Source organism: Candoia aspera, chromosome 9 (assembly GCF_035149785.1).
Source record: "Candoia aspera isolate rCanAsp1 chromosome 9, rCanAsp1.hap2, whole genome shotgun sequence".
Taxonomy (NCBI): Eukaryota; Metazoa; Chordata; class Lepidosauria; order Squamata; family Boidae; genus Candoia; species Candoia aspera.
In genome coordinates this window covers 21,574,522-21,595,415 of record NC_086161.1, presented here as the reverse complement: position 1 = coordinate 21,595,415, position 20,894 = coordinate 21,574,522, and the positions used below count along the sequence as shown (strand labels likewise).

At 46.4% G+C, this 20,894-nt stretch overlaps 1 protein-coding gene across 1 annotated transcript in view; it reads left to right on the top strand.

Annotated features, from left to right (window-relative positions):
- Positions 1–20,894, top strand: part of FAM178B (family with sequence similarity 178 member B) — a 91,430-nt gene that overhangs the window by 34,065 nt on the left and 36,471 nt on the right. Inside the window, exon 4 of the mRNA XM_063311105.1 lies at positions 5,613–5,744. Coding sequence (XP_063167175.1) covers positions 5,613–5,744 — 132 coding nt within the window. The remainder of the gene's footprint in view (positions 1–5,612; positions 5,745–20,894) is intronic.

Genomic DNA, 20,894 nt, shown 5'->3' with positions numbered 1-20,894 from the left:
GGGCTGCCCTTAACATTTTGGGGTGAAGCTACAGAAGAGGGCTGAAGATGCAAAATGTCCATTTTGTGCAATGGATGGATGGATGGATGGATGGATGGATGGATGGAAGGAAGGAAGGAAGGAAGGAAGGAAGGAAGGAAGGAAGTTTTACAAATGTTATCTGATCCCAGCACTACAGTAATTTAAATTAGTATGGGAATGGTTCTTCCAACTTTGCAAAGTTGGGAGAAAGTTGTAAAATGGGAAGTGGCCATTCCGACACAACATGGGGAAGTTAAATGAGCCTGGTTGCTCAATTAAATTGAGCGCAGAGGAACATGAATTGCAATCAAATTCTTCCAATAACAGGGAGGACGAATGGATTTTCTGTCTCTGTGGTTTTGGAGAGTTGAGGGGTGGGCTGTGCTACCAATGGGAGAACCTCCTACCTTGAAATGTCCTGCCGCCATGCTACTGATTTGGTGGCAAGGAAGTATGGGCCAAGGGGTTGGGGGGGCGGTGAAGCAAGCCTGTTGCGTGTGATTTTTTCATATGCTCTTTTGGAAAAGAAGCAGTCTAATCATGACTGGCTTACAGCCTGAGCAGAACAAGAAGCTGCAGTCAAGGCCCACTTCATGTCTGAGTGCTCCTTAATCTCCAGCTGTTTAAATTCTTCACACTTGTGCTATGTAAACTGCAGTGTTTGCTTTCTAATGAGACCAACCACACTTAGCTGGGGTTGCTGGAAAGAGGGCTGTCTCACCAGCTGAGGCCGGGGAGAGTTAAATACGTTTCACGGGCTCCTGCAGGATGACAACGTTCAGGTCCGTTCCCATCAAGAGCTGCCTGGTGGCTGTCTAAGGGGCGTTTTTCTAGAATCTGGATCTGGCACCCACGTCACTCCATCCCAGCTCCCATGCCATTTCGATGGGAGACAAAGGCGGCGGTCAAGAGATGGTGACGGTGGGCCAGCGCCATGTGAATCGATTGCTTTCAGCAGAAACCCACATCCTCTCCTACAGAAGGTCAGGCTCAGTGGAGAACAGAGCCTGTCTTTCACAGTGGCCTTTTCTGATCTCTTGGGGGTTGAAACTGGCTCCGTTCCACTCGCTCGCTGTACCATTTCCTTTTTAGGCTTGAAAATCCAGGCAGGCAGAAACTGTAGCGTCCACAGCCATTCCAGAGATGTCGTTTGAGAAGGCCGAGCAGTTGCCTGACTGGCAACGCCATGCCTCGATGGGTGGGAGCTGTGACTTTCTGCGAGGCCCTTATAGGGAGCAAGAAGCACCCTCTGGTTTGCACGGCTATTGAAGTGTGCATGAACTGCCTCCTTCTGAAAAAACTGCTCTGCTTCTGCTTCGGTTCTTCTCCCGTTGCAAGAGAAGCAGGTCTGAACGCACTTAGTTTCTGTGACCTCGCTCCTCTACCTTATTGTCGGCCTTGCAGCAGGGAAACTGGGTTAGTGGGTGCTAGCCCAGAATCAGGAGAAGCCCGGTAGCACCTTTTCCAGCCAATACATTTTATTAAAGGCGTGAGCTTTCGTGAACTGTACCAGGAGCTACATGAACATTAAGAGTCGCATGCACTACAAGAATATTAAGAAGCAGTCTGGTTGCACCTTTTCAGGTGAATGTATTTGATTAAACTTACGCCGTTAAATAAAATTCGTTAGTCGGAAAAGGTGCTACCAGACTCCTTCGGACTTATACTTTAGGACAGTGCTTCTCAACCTTGGCAGCTTTAAGATGTGTGGACTTCAGCTCCCAGGATTCCCCAGCTTTAGGATGTGTGGACTTCAACTCCCAGAATTCCCCAGCCATGCTGTCTGGGGAATTCTGAGAATTGAAGTCCACACATCTTCAGGTTGCCAAGGTTGAGAAACGCTGCCTTAGGATAACTGACATGCACTTCCTCAGATCCCAATTCCTGTGAGGCTGCTCTTCCCGGGAAACGAGATGCAGTTCTCTCCAGCTACAGGTAGAGTGATGGGACTGAAAAGGAGAGGAGGGGCTCTTTGGTACTAGGCGGATCAGCTGAGTTCCCAGTTTCTTCCCCAGAAGACCTAAGGGAAGGGAATCCCTTGTGACTGGCTCCAGGCTCCAGACTGGCTGGTGCATCACTCAAGCAACCCTGAGCTCTTTCTCTAGTAGCAAAACCACAAACCACAGGCTTACTCGCCTGCAACATCTGTGCACCATATGAGCTTGGGGTCTGTGGTTTGGGGACTCGATGTGAGTGGCAAGTAGCGGTGGAGAGACCTTTCCTTTCTCTTTAGAAGAGAATGAGAACGTACCCCGGGGCTCTTCTGCACAGCCAGGGGCATTGTCCTTCAAATCCTCAGCAGCAGCTTTGGCTTGCCCCACTAGTGTGCTCTGACCTCACAAAAGCCAGCCTCTGCTCCTTGCAGTTGACCAATGGAAGCCTGCCCGAGATAGCTACCAGTCAGTGCCTGTCAGCCCTCCAAGGTAGGCCAAACTTGTGTGGCTGTGTGTGTGTGGACAGTGCTAAGAATGCATGGCATCCTCAGTAAAGATTATGATTATGGGCCATCAAGTCTGTTGATTCTTATTAACCACATAGACCAACGATCTCCGGGATGATCTGCTCCAAACCTGGCCTTTCAGGTCTTCCAGAGACTTGTCTACAGAAGGGAGATGGAAAAGGCAGGATGAGGAAGAGAAGTCCCACCGAGTTTCAAAGGAAACGCTACACAACTGTCTTTGAAGCCTTTTGTCAGAAACAGGAGCTGAGCTGATAGCTAATGGCTCAGCTTCCCAAACTCTGCACAAGCAGATACAGGGTGGAATGTGTGAGGGACCATTTTGCACAGGGGTAGAATAACTGGGATGTTTCTAGATGAATGCAGCTTATCTCACCTGCCTGCCCCAAGCTATATGCACTCAAAATATACCTTGGTTACCCACAGCTGACCTTGGAAGAGGGCAGGAATATATCTGCAAGTTTGAAAGAGAAACCCCTCTCCTTCTCATCTTCAAATCAGTATGCCATTTCAAAGAAAACTTCCTTTTTAAAATTAATAAAGCACCAAATGAGGAAATTCTTTTCATACAGTATGTTCATATATCTTTGGTATTGGAAAATACTCCTGAGAATACCGTGGACAGCCCAGAAAGCAAACCAACAGATCATTGAGCAATCAAACCAGAGTTCTCACTCAAGGCACAAATGACCAGGCTCAAATTATCCTACTTTTGACTCATTATGCGAAGACCCAGCTCTCTGGAGAAGGCTCTAATGCTGGGAAAGGTGGAAGGAAAGTGAGGAAGAGGACGACCAGCAGCCAGGGGAATGGATTCAGTTATGATGGTGATGGGGGTGCTATTGGAAGACCTGAAGGACCCAGTTGGAGACAGATCGTCATGGAGAAAATCTATGTGATTGCTAAGAGTCGAAAATGACTTGATGGCACATAATCTGTGTTCATGAATATAGAAAGGTGACTTCTAAAAGCATTTCTAAAACACAAGATTGTTACATCTGCCTTCACTTTCCCCCTTCATTATCACATCCTTTTTTTAAACCTTTCAGTCCTTTGCCAAGATTATATCATTACATTCTTCCTGGTGTTGAGTAGCTGGAAAAATTGCAATGGGCTTAACAGGCCCTTACTGCTCTCCTCTGTCCTGCAGTCTACAAACAAGGGCTTGGCAAGGGCTTTGTTTGATCTTGCGTCCACTCTCCTTTCACCATCCTTCATGGGACTGGGCTCCAGGCTCTTGGCTCTGGCCCAGTGGTCAACATCTGCCAATGTGTTCCTGCCACGCTGGCAGGTAAGGACCATGCCCAGGGCCAGGATACAGCCTTCTGGCCAAATGTGCTATTTTGATGTTGTAGCAAAATAGCCAAGAGTTAGGAAACGCTTAGTTCAAAACTCTACCTCCTATTCTAGGAGACTTAGCCGAGCCATAATCTTTTAGCCTCTGCAATGTGTGGGACATTCAGGTTGATCGTAAGGGGATATTCAACAGGTTAGAGAAATAATATGCATGAAGTGCTTCGAACACCTGCAATAGCTCACATCATATTCCTTACAGCTACATTCCAGGTTTTGGTTTCTTGATTATTCTGTTGCCCATCAAGAATGCAGGTTTTTATTCCTCTCGTGGCTGGTCGGTCAGCAACAGGGAATGGGGCTCCCCTGCTCTGTTTATCCACTCGCTGGCAGACCAGCAAAGTGCACTGTGCCCGTGTTTTAACCGCACCCTGAACTGCTGCCCCAGAAAAGCTGGAGTTGCACTTGTCTGTCTTGCAGGCTGCAGCCTCTCACCTTCTCCAGGAGTATGGAATCTCAGCATTTTCTGCTGAAAGATGCTGAATTCTGTTTGACAACAGGACAGGGTAGCTTCACTGTCAGACAGGCAGCCTGAGTCATGGGCTCGTAAATGCGAACTGATTGGGAGACGCAGCAAGAAGAGACTAGCCTGCAAGCCCCTACTTGAACAGGCTTCTTGGTTCACACATTTCTTGAAACAACATCTTCCTGGTCTGTTTTTTAACTGGAAGAGTAAGATGTCCACATCGTGGATCCACTCTTTCTTCTTCCATGCTCAGCTTGGAGCGGTCAGACAGTTTGGAGGTGTTTGAGGAATCCAGAAAAGTGTGATGTTCCTGGTTCAGTTTTGATACTCCATTTGGAAGGAATGCCTGGCTTCAAGCCCACATCCAGAATACTTCTGCAGGAGGTTCCCCAGGTTCTCCTCTTTCTTCCTCCCCTGCCATTTTCAATGCTATTTAATCCATCTCCAGCTGAAAGAAGACAGACCATTCTAACTGCCTTTATTCACAGTTCATCTCTCCTTTCCTTTGACTTAACCATCCCTCCCTTCTCCCTGGCCTTCACTCTTGAATGCAAGCATCAGCTTCTGAGATATGTCATTTCCGATGGGACATGAATAGCTGAATGTGACCTCCATGCCAAAATCAAGCTATCCTCTACGCACAGCAAACTAATATGTCAAGAACAAGACGGTGGATCTAAACATCTTCTCTTTGACATCTACTTTTCTGTTGATTGTAGACATTGTGGGAAGAGAGTTGTTTTAGTCTATGGTTGCCAAAAATCAGAAGAGGTCTGGTAGCATCATTTCTGACTGACAAGTTTTATTAAAAGGCAAAAACTTTTGTCAGCTGCAGCTCTTTGGAGTATCATGAGCTACATGAACATTGCATGAACATAAACAGTAGCATGAAGTACAAGAATATTAAGAGGTCTGGTGGCAACTTTTCCAGCTAACAAATTTTATTAAAAGGCATCCAGGGGTTGGGACAGCTAAGGGAGAAGGACCAGGGCTTCACATTGTGGATTTCAGTGCATTATCCAATTCAATGTTAGACCTTGCTATGCTACATAGCTACATATTATGGTCCACTGCACGTTATTTGGTTGCAAGCAGATCATAAAGCAGCTATGTCCAGGAGAGGTTGCCAAGATTTAGCAGACAGTCCACCTTTCCCTGCACAGCCATTTTCTTCCTTCCTGTTTTAGAGGCAGAGAGGTGGCCAAATGAGATTTTGGGACCCGCTGGTTATCTGAAGAGCTCCAGTTTCCATGAACCTGTTGTGTGTGTGTGCTTGTGGTAGTTGCAGCTGTAAGTGCCTCTCTTTCTCCACAGCTGAAGCAGCTTTGCAATCTCCTTCCCCTCATGAAACCCCGCTGCCTGAAGCAGGCCCTACAGAAGGCCCAGAAGCTTCAGGAGGAGCCAGCAAAAGGCCAACAAGAGGCACTAACTGATCTTGATCATGAGGTAAGAACAATGGGGGGCATTATGGAGGGTTTTGTTGGTGCTGTGTGCAAAGAAGGAATGGGAAGAGGTGTGATGGAATGAGGGTGACCTTGGAAGATGGGTGGGAGGAGATGCCACCTAGGGAATGATCAGATAAAAGAGAAGGGAGCCCGCAACAGAGTAGCGGCCAGAGGAAGACACTTAGGAAAGGCCCGCCTAACTACTCCGGTGGTAAATAGGGAGGGTGGGAGTTTTGTACTTTCAGACTTCCAAGATGGATGTCAGCCCTCCCAGGTAAACCAGACAGGAAACATGACCAGATGAGCTAATTCTATTTTATTGTTAGGCTATATTAACAGAATCTTGCAGGTCTGAAGTACAAATGTCCCTCCGTCCCTATTTATCACCTAACCGTTAGGGCAGGTCCTTTCTCAGTTTCTTTGGCCGTTACTCTGTTGCGGGCTCCTTTCTCTTCTATCTGATCGTTCCCTGGGCGGCATCTCCCCCCCCCCACCCCCCCGTCTCCCAAGGCCACCCTCATTCCATCACGAGAGGGCTCAGAGGGTTCACAGTGGAAGAGAGCTCTGGGACTCTTCATGCTGTCCAACTGGGCAGTTGTACGTTTGCAGTAGCCCTCCCATTGCTCTTGCTTTTCTAAGATTACAGAGGCAGGATCCAATAGTCCATCATGTGGTGGAGGAGACAGCTGGTAAGATACCCTGCAGCAGGGCTGAAGGAATGAAGAGCCGTAGGCAAACAGCAGAAGCCAGGAAAATAAGCAGAGACCCTTGGAGTGTGGTGATGGTGGTGAATGATTCCAAGAGAGCTTGTATACCCAGCTCCCCCTTCTGAAGAATTGCTTGCTTGAAAATCTCTAAGAACAGACCTCATCATTTCCTGGTCAGATAATTCCATTGTTGTGTATCAGCTAGGCCTTTTTAATCTCCTGGGTTTGGTCTTCTGGCCTCCTCCCTTCCTCCTGCCAATTTAGAACTGCTCTTGTCCTCCATTGCTAGGTAACTACCGCTCCTCTTCCTCCTTCCTCTTTAAACATTCAACTGGCAACAGGTTTTGTCTCATTATCTAGCTTCCAAACCTTTCCCTTCCTAAATGAACACCTACTATCCGAAAGGACCACCCAATAGTCATCTCCACTTATACCTGTTGGGTCCTTCCTCCTCATTCCAGAGATTCTGTTGAAGTTGTAAAATCAAACTCACAAGCTGTGGGCTGTTGGCTTGCTGGACCTTGATGTTCTTCCCTGTAAAAGGAAAATGAATCCCAGTTCACCAAGACATGGTAGGAGACTGAAGATGATGGGCAAAGCTGTATTTCTAGGAAACTCATCCATCAGGACAAAGCTGATCCCTGAAAAATTATTGGTGAGCTATCAGGGAACCCAAGTATTCCTGAAACATGGTTTAAAGCTCTTAAACATAACCACCCCAGGGTTGAGAAGCGACCATAACTTAGGAGTAGAGTTGCGTATCTTGCAGCAGGATGTTCCACGCTGAGTCTACAGCATCTCCAACTCAAAGGTGGTGGGACAATCTCTGACTGGAGCTCTGGAAGTCTGCTGGCTATTGGACAAATGGGTTGGCCTCGTACATGGCAACTTCTATTTCTTGTAAGATTTCTCTTTTTAAGTTTGGTATATTTCTGCCAAATCTCCTTTTGAATTACTTGAGGCCGTCTTATTAGAAGAGGTGAGAAATATTGTCTATTGTTAAATATTACAATTTACCAGCTATTTTATTTTATATAATGGGAAAATGTATACCGTGTACATACAACAGCATAAAGCTGGCTGGTATTAATAGGGATATGGCAAATTTTCATCCATAAACATTTTGCAGGAGAATCTACCTCTTCCTTTCTCTCACATACATGTACCCCCATCCTTTTCCTCCTCCTCTTCCTCTTCCTTCTCTTCCCTTCTTTCTGAACTGATCCTAGTCTTCCAGGATCATATTGGCAGTATCATACCATCATAAAACTTACCCAATATTTCCTTTCCTCTGAATAGTCTCTCTGAGGCTGTGTAGCCAGTCCGAATTGTCTAGGTACCATGTCATCAAGCCAAATTAAAGGGGTGTCATTACACCATGCTCTCATTCTGATGGGTACATATGTACTATTTCACCAGGTTCCCAGAAAATTTACTAAACTTTTTTCATGGAGAAGGTTGGTTTTGGTTATTAAGTTTTTTTTTTAATGTTTTAAAACATTTAAGACACCTACTCACCCCTGTAAACTAAGCATCCGGTTGTTTTGCCTAACCCGATCAGTGGGTGATTTATCTTTCCCCCATCCCATATTTTGTCAAGTTTGCAGAGAAAGGCTGAGGCACTCTTCCATTGGCCTGAAGACCATCTGGTCTGGGAAGGAGAGCTCTCTCACAGGAGACGTCAAAGGAGGACACAAGGAGTTTGAGGGAACGAGAAATAACACCCCTTTAGGGATTGTTTGCAGGGGAAAGAGCAGACCAGAATAGCCTTTAACATATGGCTTTCAGTTGCAGACCAAGAGAAAGCCCAATGTCAGCTTTTGGGGTAGACCACATCAGGAAACTGATTCCACAGAAGACTAGAACTCTACTTTACCGAGATAGACTATAATAACAGAATCTTCCAAGCTTGATTGTGCTTTATCTCACCTCCCTCTTATATCCCAATGAATCAGGGAATCTATCTTGTTTCCCAGACTTAAAGGATTTTTCATCCCTCTTTGCTCATGTAACAGTTTGTGCGTGTTTCGGTCAAGGTCCTCTGCCCGATTCTCTACACGTGGGACATTTTCCAGGCCTCCCACCTAGAGCAAAAACAAGATGAGCTGCCAGAAGGAGGGATGGGACATGAAAGTCACCCGTCCTGGCTAAAGAATGGCCTTCCAGTATTGCCATGTTTATGGTTACATTCTCGGGTCAGGAGAACCGGGCGGGGGGTCCAAAAAAATCAAGATGGTGCCCTCACCATCAAAACTGCCCCCCCTTTTTTGATGTGTGGCACATATAAAAAAGGGGCAGAACTTTGGGCAAGTGCCATCTTTACTTTTTTTACCCCCCACCCCATGCCCCTGTCTGATGTGCATCCACATAGTGTACTAAGGGTTTTAGCTTTTATTTTATGAATCACTTGAGCTGTCAAGGGAAAAAGAAGCCATATATAAGTGCAATGGCAACCAGACGGGTGGGTGGAGATAGATGGATGGATAGATAATACTTTATTAAACTTGTATGCTGCCTGACTCTCAATGATTCTGGGTGGCTCACAACAATCAAAGAAATTACAATAAAATCATTGAAAGATAAGGATAAAAGATGGCAATGAAGCGAGGGGTCTCCCTGTCCTTCATCAAAGGCTTGGGTGGAGAGCCAGGTCTTCGTGGCTGTTCTAAACTATAGCAGAGTGGGGGCCATCTGGATCTTGGAGGAACCTTGTTCCAGAGGGCAGGTGCTGCTACAAAGAAGGCACACTTCCAGGATCCTGAGAGATGACATTGTTTGATCAAAGGAACCCAGAGCATGCCAACCCTGCAGGGTTGGATCAGCTGGGCAGATGTTACGGAAGACAGACGATCCCTCAAGTCACCACGTAGGTAACGACCTGCACCTTGAATCACACCAGGAAGGACAGAATAGGGTTAAGCTGTGCATCAGATCCTGCACTAACTTGCATATTAAGCATTTACTGTGTGCTCATTACAGACCTTGAAGAATTCATTTGTCTTTCCTTCTGCTTCTCTCTCACTCCACTCCCAAAGCAAAGAGCAACAGAAATAAAAAAGAGCATTCAATCCATGAATTTATGACCTGGCTGATCGCATTAAATGTTCTTCAGGGTGAAAAAGATCTCATTTGTTTCTGCTATCATACCAGTCATTTTTATGCAGAAACAAAACAATTCCTGTTGAAGGTGCCAAGTCCCTTTCCAACCACACTGAGAGCCGCTTTTGACAAATCCCTCTTCCCTCCCCATCTTGTACAGGCCTTTGTTCTCTTTCCAAACAAGAATGATTTCTGCCTTGGCAGAAGTTTGGGGCTGTGCAAATTTCCTGAACCCAGTTGACAAAAGCTATTCCTTGAGTGTGAATGATTCCATAACTTCGTCTCAAACTATCGGTAGTTCCAAGTGATGTGTGTAAGAGACAGCAAGTGAAGGGGAGGTAGAAAGAGCTGAGCAGCAGGTGTGAAGGTGGGGTGCGTTGGGGGAGGTGGATCTAAGGATAGCTTTACCATCATCTCCCTCTACTTTTCTGCCCAGGCATAGTTAAAGTTCTCCACACTCAATCTGGATTAACCCACCCATCCCAGTAGTCCCCCATATGGACTAAAGAACCCCAAGCTCTAGGTCCACCCTCAGTAGAAACCACTATACAAGTAGTACTCAACGACCGTTCGTTTAGCGACCGTTCAAAGTTACAACAACGCTGAAAAAAGTGACTTACAGCCAGTCCTCACACCTACAACCATCACAGTGTCCCCCCGGTCACATGATCAAAATTCAGGCATTTGGCAACTGGCATGCATTTACTACAGTAGCAGTGCCCCAGGGTTACGTGATCGCCTTTTGTGACCTTCCCAGGAGGCTTCCAACAAGCAAAGTCAATTGGGGAAGCTGGATTCACTTAACCATGTGATTCACTTAATAACCATGGGAAAAGGGTTATAAAAGCATGCATTACTCACTTAATGACCACCTCGCTTAGCAACAGAAATTCTGATCCCAGTTGTGGTCATAAGTCGAGGACTACCTGTATGATGTAGTCTGAAAACATACAGTCTCAAGTTGAGCTGAACTCCCACTGACTTCATGAACACCTCTATGTTTTTTTGGCAACAGTATAGAAATGGTTTATGCTGTGGCCATCTTCCTGCAGGATCTTCTATGTCTAGTCTAAAGCTCTGAGGTTACCTGGTGATCTCCCATCCAAGTTTTAACCAGGTCTGATTGTACTTAGGCTTTTGAGATCAAGCAGAGTCGGCAGACTGTTAGGCCAGGCAGTTGCCAGGAGTCAGCCCTTGACTCAAAGGCACATTTACTTGATTGCTTAGTCATTTATTTAGGGCAGGGATCTCAGTGGATTCCGAAGTTGCTGGTCAAAAGACCCTCTGTATGAATAAGCAAAAAAGCATATCAAACCCATGACTTCTGACCTTTTCCTTTCCTGTTTGTTTTTTAGATTTGTATTCTGTCGGTCTTATATTCTGCATTATGTGTCTTAATTATATCTTGAACAATTAATAATAAAAAAAGAAGAAGAGCCTCTGTATGATGTCCTGACTGAAGTGTTGGACTTCAATCAGAGGGACTTGAGTTTCAGGTTTCCACTAGATTGTGGTGATCCCTCCGTCTAGCCTGCCTCACAAGCTGTTGTTGCTATGAGAATGGCATGTGATCTGTTACCGTCTGGTCCCATCTGGGGGGGGGGGTCTTACACCTCCAAATTATGGTGGTGACCCATCATTTATTCCTCCAAATTATGGTGGAGTCCTCTCTGTCTTTGCTTCCCTCCCCATTAATAGCAAAATTAGAGTCAATTATGGAACAATCGTACGAACCCAAGAGAAATGATGCTCACATGCTTCCTTTAACGGGGTCCTGAAATATGGATGAAAGCTCTGGGGATTTGCTCCCATTGATGAATGGATTTGGAGAGCAAGATTTATCCTTGCCTTTCTGCACAAAGTGCTTGGGATTACTTAGAGTGTAACATATGTTATATTGCATCTAGCCTAACTGCCGTATATTCGTGACTGTTGTGCGTTTCTAATCTGACAGCCCCCGTGAGTTCCTCTCTGGCACTCCTCTGTGCAGGATCTAAGTTGATTGGGGACTTGGCTTTGGATGCAAGATTGGGGGACGGGAACGAATAGGACAAACAGCTGGGAAGGGAGAGCGTTCCCAGCCCTGGGAAACGCATTATTTTAAGCCAACCGCTGCAGCAGCCTTGGCATACCTTGAAAGCAACAGAAGAAACAGGCCTTCCCATTCTCAAGTCAACAGCTGTGCACCAGGAGCCACACACTGCGGGTCAAAAACGGCAGATCAGTGGTGCTGCTCATCATGAGTGCACACACAGACCTATAGAAGTTGTGGGATTGTCTGTGTCACCTGAAAGAGAGAGAGAGATTGTAAGAGTCCATTGTTGACTGGGCTTACAGTAGAGCTGACTCTGCAATCGGTATTTGAATTTCAGAGGAGGATTTGATTGTAAACAGACACCTTTGGCTTCAGTGCTGACTTTTTACAAAGGAAATGCCAGGAGGAGGACTTCCCACACATATGCCCGAGAGCCTGCAGGTAATGCCGCTTGCAGGCTCAGAGGCCCCAATGCTATTGCAGAAACCAATTTTCAGAGGGCAGAGTGGAATTGCAATTCTCTGCGGCTCCTCCTTACCACCAGCAGAAGCAAAAAAAATGAACACAAAAGAAAAAAAAATCAAACACAGTATTAAAAGAATGGAATCTGATGGAAACGCTTTCTCGTTTCTTTCCCTCCTCCCCCCTCCCTCCCTCCCTGTCTTTCCCTCCCTCGTTCTTTCTCTCCCTCTCCCTTTCCCCTTCCCTCCCTCCCTTTCTTTCTCCCACCCACCCACCTTCCTGTGAAAGTTTGCTGTACACTCCATTGGCATATTGATGTAATGGTATGTGGGAAAGTCCTTGGGGGACGGGACAAAGCGATGCTGCCCAGGGAGCAGTCAGATAAGAGACAGCTTAGCCCTCAGCTGTATAGTGGGCGGGGCAAGAGGCTCAGAAGAGACGGGGGGGACAATTGCACTTCAATACTTGCAAGATTCTGTCAATGTAGCTTTAGAATAAAGTAGAATTAGCTGGTCGTGTTTCCTGTCTGGTCTACCTGGTAAGGGTGACAAATGTTCACAACTGTGTCACCAGCAGAGCCTGGTTCCTGGAATTCTTTCCAACTCCTTACTAATAATTCCAGTCTGGGTTACATGACCAGAAGGGAGGAGAGAAGAGGCTGAGAATGGAGGAATCAGCAACCTTCCAAGCATCTACCCAACTGCCTCTCCCATCAGGGATGCCCTGGGGAATATTCTTCTCCAGATCCAGCCCATTGTCAGGCTTCTCTTGAGCCGTTAGGTGAGAAATCCTCCCAAGCAGATTTCCAAAGATACAGTAAGGGGATTTGTTTTAGAAAAGTGACCAATTAAAAAAAAAATACTTCTTTTTTTCTTTCCAGTCTCTGTCAGTTTTCAGACTTGATCTTTCTTCTGCCACTTTCCCTCACCGCCCCTCCCTGTCCCAGTCTGGGCCTGTTCTGTTTTCTTAGCGTCATCCTGCTGACAGATGGCAGGACTGAGTTGCAAGCCTCTTTCCGTTATTCCCTTCTCAAGTTTGGTTGCGAAGGAAAGCAGACCAATTGGGGAATAAGGCCAGGAAAGGGACGCGAGGCACGGAAAGGAGGAGGTTGGGGGAGGTGGAAGGCGGGGGAGACAGAAAGAAGGCCTGCCTGGGTAGGACATAAACTGGAACTCTTTGTAAGCAGCATTTGGGGCGGGGGCAGAATTCATCTTCCTTCCTTCGTTTGTATTGGTTATATCTAGCTCAAGTCTGTTAGGAGGGTGACTAAGAGCCAAGTCAGATAACAGGGAAGATGGAAACGCCTGTCCATGATCAGGCAGATTAGCAACTCTTCTTTCCTTCCTCTTCCCCTCGTTTGGCTCGAGTTAGAGCGTGGTGGGGGGGAGAGGACCCCTTTGCCACCACACACAGTAACAACCTACTGCAGTGTTTCTCAACCTCGGCCACTTTAAGATGGGTGGACTTCAACTCCCAGCATTCCCCAGCCAGCCATGGCTCCGATTTCCCAATGGCTCCATTTAGCTTTTGAAAAACCACGTAAAATTTCCCACCCTCCCTGGGCCTTTTTCTGCGGGAGCGCGAAGGGTGAGCCACAAGAGGAGTCGGTTCCAAGTTCACCCTTGACCCAGCCCTGCCAGGTACTTTGGACGGAGTGGCGTTTCTTCTGCTTCCCTCTCCCTCTCTAAACTGGAGAATCGGAAGTCTTGGCTACTTGCAGGGCTGTGGTAAGTGAGCACAGAGACAAGGCGTGCGAGAGGTTTGGAATGCTTGAAACACAAAGTTACGTTCGCGCATTTGCCCAGGTAGGTGTAGTTGATCGGTTTCCATCAAGACATTTCTCCACCAAGTTGTGGGGGCGTTCTGGCTTCCTAAAGGCTGCCACAGCATGTCTTCTATAATACTATACCTCATTTAGAATCTTATCGATTACAACAGCTATCCAATCTGGGCTGCAATAACCCGGAAGACCATTAGATGGCAGGAAAGGATGGGGATTTTCTGCTTCTCTGCCGCCATCTAGTGGCTGTATGTATTTGTGCAGCCCAGCTCCAGTAGCCTTGCCCAGCATGGGCTGAAGATCTGGGTTTCTCCCTGTTCCTTATGGGAAGCTGTTCAGTTGGGTTGTGCAAAGCATTATCTTCTGTGTCTTCTGTTTTCCCCCCCACTCTGCTGCAAGCTGTGTTTATTTTTATCCCTCCTTAGCTGTTCAGTCTTGCCCGGCCTTCAATGCCAATTCCCAAGCTTTGAAACCCAGAGATCCTCACTAGTGCTAATGAGGTTCCTTTAGCATCAATGGTTTGATGATCCAACCTAGCTGTTTGCTTTCTTTAAAAACAAAAAAAACACATCTGACATTGTTTTGAAGCAATTATAAAACGGCCTTTTTGGCAAGGTGGTGACAGCTGAATGTTGAATTTTGGCATTCATCTCGCCAGACACTCAGGTCAGAGGGCAGGCAGATTCAAATTCTGGCAACCCAAGGAGAGAAGCTGCAGTCTTTTGCTCAGATGGGGGATGTGCGATGGATTGAGGAGCAAGGTGGCTGATAGTAACCTGGTTCACACAGCACACTAAGCTAAGCACACTAGTTAGTTGGTTTAGCTTGGTGGGTGTAGAGTGTTGTGTGAATCCAACAACTGTTATTTTGAAAATGGTTTTATGGCTTGTTTTGTGCAAGCACAACCGACTGTTGTTTATTTACTAAATCATAGCTAAGCAAATCATATCTTAATGGTTTGCTCAGCTGGTGAGTGTTGCCTTTTCAGGACCACAGGATTCTCCAGGAAGGAGAAGCCTGAACTAGTAGATCCATGAATCTCCTTAAATAAGACATATGGAAATCTTTCTTACGCAGTCCATAATTCTACCTGAAACTTACTGCCACCAGATACAGTGATGTACTCTTTTAGCTGCTACTGTTCATATATTACTTTTGCTGGTTGGGTTTGCGTGAAACCAGGGCTGCAAAAATCCAGACAACTGCTAGGGGGCATCAGAGAAGAAGAGTGGTCTCCATCTCTTGACCTCATTCAGATATTTGTAGCCCAGGTCTGCTCGGGCAATCCAAAACATTAAGCTAGATTAGATGGGGGGGTTGGGGTGGGGGTAGCTAATTTTGGGGATCTGTATGTTGTGGGAACCCAACCAATGTGAGAACATGTGTGAATCTGCCTGTGTGGCTTGTTTGTTTGAGCATAGCATGTTTTGTGAAGATAGCTATGGTACTTGGTGAGCAAAGGTTCATGGTGGTGTGCTTCTCAATATCAGCTATGGGTGAAAGTCTGCAGGGATGTTTTTTGGACTTCCCCAAAGTCCTAGCCCACAGTTTTTGGGTGTCCTTGTGGTTCTAGTCCAGATACTAACCAGAGGTGACCTGGCTTAGCTTGCAACCCCAAAGTGTGTTGCCATGTTAGTTTCCGTAGGATGAATGTAGAAAGGGCAGATACCCTGAAGACTCAACACCCTCATTTCAGGCAAAAATTGAGGCAAATTGAGAGAACAAAGACATGGTGAGTCAGTCTTTGTCAGTTATGCTGGTTTGGAGCTTTCTGTTACCTGGGAATCTGGCAGTAGACTCAGCCAGGAACTGAAGGGAATGACATAGAATATGGGGGCGGGTGGGTGGGTGAGGTTGCTGTTGCTGAAAATGTGGGGAAGGGCCAGCTTGCAGGTCTTTCTCTTTCACATCAGAGTTTGCTTCCCCCATTCTGAAGCAGAGAACATTCATTCATTCATTCATTCATTCATTCATTCATTCATTCATTCACTATCCCACCTTTATTATGTTTATAAATAACTCAAGGTGGCAGACATGCCTAATCCTCCTCCCTCCTCCTCTTTTCCCCACAACAACAGCCCTGTGAGGTGGGTTGGGCAGAGAGAATGTGACTGGCCCAAGGTCACCCAGCCAGCTTTCGCGCCTAAGGCTGAGTGAAACATGCACAGTAAACCCTGGTGTAAACACTAGTTGACCCGTAGGGTGAATTGTCATGTTTTATTCATCCAGATGAACAGATTTCACAGCCCAGGTGAAAGCACTTGCTGAATCCCCAACTTTCTTAGTGGGTGTGTTAGGATTCCCTACCTTCTTGCAAGATCTGCTGAAGGCAGAATCTCTGGGCTTCAAGTTGAGATCCTGCTGAAGGTCTTGGTCAATCTGGCTAGCCTTTCCTAGCCTGATGGCCTTCAGAAGAGTTGGCATGCAGTTCCTATCTTCTCATCCAAGGTGTGGTCCAGAAAGCTGGTTCAAATTATGTTTCAGCCATTTGTCCTACCTTTCTGCAAAACATCTTGCTCTTGAGGCATGTTGTTGGCCTCTGCCCTGCCCAGTTAGTTATTCCCAACCCCTGTAAATTCCTTGGATAGCCCTACTTGTGTGAAAACTTGGAGACATACAGCCAGTTGGCGTAGGTACAGTAGAGTTTTGTGAAACAGCAGTAAGATTGGGAATGTGAAAACGTCCCACGTAGCACAGTGTTTGAGCCATAATACAAATTCCAATCTTTCTGGGCGTTTTGTTTCTGATAACTGTTCCTTCTCTCTCTCTGAACCACCCAAAAGTAGACAATCAAATTACATACAGCTCCTATGTGAGCTGAGAATGCAGTAACAAGGAGGTTGCAGCTAATGAAATGAATTAATCTAGAAAAGAGGCATTTCCTTTATAAGCAGATGCTGGGGTTATCTTCCATGCATCTCAAGAGATGGGTCACTCACCATCCCAAAAATTCTTCTCTCAACTCAAGAGAAGGCTTTATGACAACCTGGTATCCACCAGAAATATTAGGATTGCAGCTTCCAGAATCCCCACTCAACATGGCCAAGGACAACAGGAGAAAGCTGCTTTAGGCGGACCATAAGGAAGATAGGACATGGTTCCTAGGCCCCAGTGCAGAAGGCAACATTTAGCGTGTGCAGTTATTCAAACTTCCCCCATCAACAACTACTCTCATCCAACATTATTCAAAATGGTAGAGGTCATTCAATCTCACAAGCCCTTAAAATTATGGGTACTTTTTGTTTTTCAACCCAAAACAAGCTCTGATAGGAAAAATAAGTCTTGTTGGCTTTCTAGATCTTTCAGGTTGAGCTGTGGAAGAGACACACCAGGGAGAGACAAAAGACCCAAATAAGACTAGAAGGAGATTAAATTTCAAGGTGTACCAAAACATTCATTTGGCCTAGTAAAGTAACTATTTTTGTGCTCTAAAATTTTGTCTTTTCTCTTTGCTTGAACTTGTTAAATTTTTATCTGTCTATTTATTTTTGCTGGATGGTGCCAGTGATCTCTCCAACCCACTTCTCCCACAATCCTCCTAGAACAAGTTTTACAAATAATTCTCTTTTTCTATGACACATTTGATGGGGAAGGTGATGGATACCCACATGCAGAGACTTATAAATATCTGTCACCATCATCTGTTGGAAAACCTACAAGTAACATGGGAGGCAGGTCAAGACAGCCCTGATGAGACACCCCTCGTAGTTTACATCACTGTAGGTGAAGGATCTGCTTTTAAAACATTATTTTGCCTCATCCTTAAAGGTACAGAAGCTCCATCCTGACATGCTGAGCAAGACTAGGAATACTGAAGGCTGGAATTTGAGCTGCTAGAGTTGGCAACCCAGGGCTTAGGAAAAGATGCAATGCAAAATGGAAAATGAGTGACGCAGGCCAACCGGCAGGTTTAAATTTGCACACTGTAGTCAAAAGGAGCTGAATAGGTGCCCAGTGGAAATTGTACTTACTTACTGGGTTTACAAGTAGTCCTCCCTTAACGACTGTTCGTTTAACAATAGTTTGGAAATACAATGGGGCTAAAAAAGTTACTTACAACCCATCCTTGAAGTTATGACCGTCACACCACCCCTGCGGTCATGGGATTGCTGTTTGGGCACTTGGCAACAGGCTCATTTATGACTGTTTGAAGCGTCCCACAGCCACGTGATTGCAATTTGTGACCTTCCCAGCCAGCTTCCTACCTGGAAAATCAATTGGAAACAATTGATTCACTTTACAACCACAGTGACTCGCTTTATGACCACCACAAAAATGGTCGTAAAATCAGGTCCAGTCACATAGTGCCTCACTTAATGACTGCCTTCCGGTCCCTATTGTGGTTGTTAAGCAAGGACTACCTGTATATACAACTCCACTTGTTACTGAGTGGCGTACACACCTGCCATCTATATATCTGGTTAAAACAATAACAGTGATTACAGTAATAGGATAATGAAATGAGAATACAATGGAAATAATGACACCTATATTTATGCATCAGGAACATAAATTGCAGTAAACAACCCCCCCACCCCCCCAGGAGGAAGCAACATTATGACATCTCAGCCTCCCAAACCCTGCAGGAGCAGCCAAGTTTTCAGGGCTTCCCTAAATTCCAGATACAGCACTTTGTAGGCCTTCGTCCTTCTCTCTGGTCATCCCTGCAATTGATTGATGGATGCACTGCATATCCCACCATGCTTTTAGCCATCAAATTTTAGCATGGCGGGAAAAGGTGGCCCTTGCACATCCAGGGCAGAAGGGAACATCGTGGAAGGGACTTGATAATGGGCGTGGTTTTAACCAAGTTTATGGAGGAGAGCCACATCGGACTTCAGGCAGTGGCCAGGGCTTTGCAACAGAGTGTGGCCAGGTGCATCAGCCCAGCTTCCTCAAGTCCTTGGGGCAACCAGCGGGCCAGATTGTGCAAAGGCAGAAAGCAAGAGCCAGCCCTTCTGAACGCGAAGAGCATGGTGGCGTGCTCTGACTCGTTTGTTTAAAGTGTATTAATCACTTTTCTGACCAGCGCTCAGGGCAACATGTGCAGCACCAAACAATCAAGAATTCAAAGAGCCATTTAAAGCACCAGCACAAAAGCAATTGCACAGAATGAGGTTTAAAAAGTCCACCTCAAATGAGTTTTGCCATTGGCCCAGTGCCAGATTTCAAGAAACAAGGTTACTGTATACCAGTGTTTCTCAACCTTGAGAAACTTTAAGGCTGGCTGGGGAATTCTGGGAGTTGAAGTCCACACGTCTTAAAGTTCTCAAGGTTGAGACACACTGATCTAGTAGCTCCTGCAGGGGGTCATTACATCCAACAAGACTTGTGGGGTGACCCCCAAAGGATGGTGTGGGGGCACTTGGCTCTGAGGTACCTGGGTGAGGGCAGGGAGGTTGGCCCGGCCACTTCCTTAGTGCAGGATCAGATTCTCTGGCTGAACCCCAAGAAATACCCAAAGAAAAAGGCAGGATTCTTGGATCAGCAGGATCTGAAGAGGGGACAATTTAGAGCAGAGATCAGCAAGCTTAGGCAGAATCCACTCTGTCTTTTGCTCCCTGCTTCTGTGATCTTATGCCCACTGGTGTAATGATTGCCTATTCTAAACACCATCAGACTCATAAGCAGGATCACAAAGATATCTGATTTATTGAAGAATAGTATGCAGGATCACAGAGAAAGCTGAGAATGGAAAAAGCACGCCAAATGCAAACTAAAAAACCCTCAGTACAAATGAGATCCGTCCCCCCGTAGAATCTTCCCAGGCTCACAATCCCAGGTGCTCCTAATGGCTTCTGCTGGTCCACGGGAAAAGTCCTTGAGCAGAGCACATAACCCAAACACATTCCATTGAAATGAACATAGATACAGAGCTTGGCACAAGGTCCCACAGCAGCTCCCTCCCAACAGAAATGTGCGTCAGCACCATGGCATGTGAAACACTACGATGTACAGTGCACATTGAAACAGTGAACATGACAACTGGGAGGCCCCAGCCAGATGTGAGCATCTATTCGCCATGTTGATATTGGCCGCAGTCCTGAGAGATTTTGCTATAAGATGTCTCTCTCCTAGACATTTTTGAAATATGTCAGCCATTTGAGGTAGTCCAGACAAGAAGCACCAACCATGAGTACTAACACTACCTTTATTGTAAGGTTATTGTAACAGAATCTTGCAAGTCTGAAAGCCCTTCTCCCCTCCTTTCCTTTTAGTTTCCAGAAAACTAGGGAGGGTCCCTTCTGAAACACTTCGCACTCCCCGCTTCCTTCTGTGGGCTGAGATAACTTTTTCATCAGTTGTCCAGGCTGCAGCTCTTCCTCCTGTCTCCCAAGGTCATTCCCGCAGACCACTACAGAATGTCAACATGGCGCTCTGCTTCTAGGTCAATCTGTGGGCATAAGCGAGGTACCAGCTGGAGCAGCAGTGTCTGCAGAGGGGTCAAAAGAAGCAAGATGGCCGTAGCGTCATCACGGTCCAAGTTCCACCACAAGAAGGTGTGGCTTTAATCGCAGCATCACCACCGCCATCTTGCCTCTTTTGACTGCCTCCTGAGGAGGCCACTAGAACGTAGGCAAGAGACACATTGTTCCCGCCAGTGCACTTTGAGCTAGTTTGACTGAGTGTGAGGTTTCAGCCGGCTTCTGACTCCGAAAACGAAAGTTACCCGGAGTCAGAAGGGGAAAACGAAACTGTTCAGGAAGGAGTTGGAGAAGCTGAATCAGGAAGTGACTCAGCAGAGTGGGAGAATTTGCAGACGCGGATTGGCCAAACTCCGGAGGGGGATTTGAATCCTCCAATCAGCGCTCAAAATAGGAGAGCAGAGAAGCGTGCAAATCAGGAAGCAGCTTGATTGGCTGCAGGAGAGAAAAGGCGCGGAAAGGATCGTCTTAAAAGGCAGACGCGTGAAGAGCAAGCTGCCGGAGACAACCAATCCTTCGAGCTCACAGCTCTTGTGGAAGAGTCCTTACCTGCGCCAGAAGCCTTGCCTGTAGCCAGCGTGGAATCAGTGCCGGCGTCTTCTACTTCCGCGGAACTGCCTTCTGCACAAGCTGCTCCAGGTGA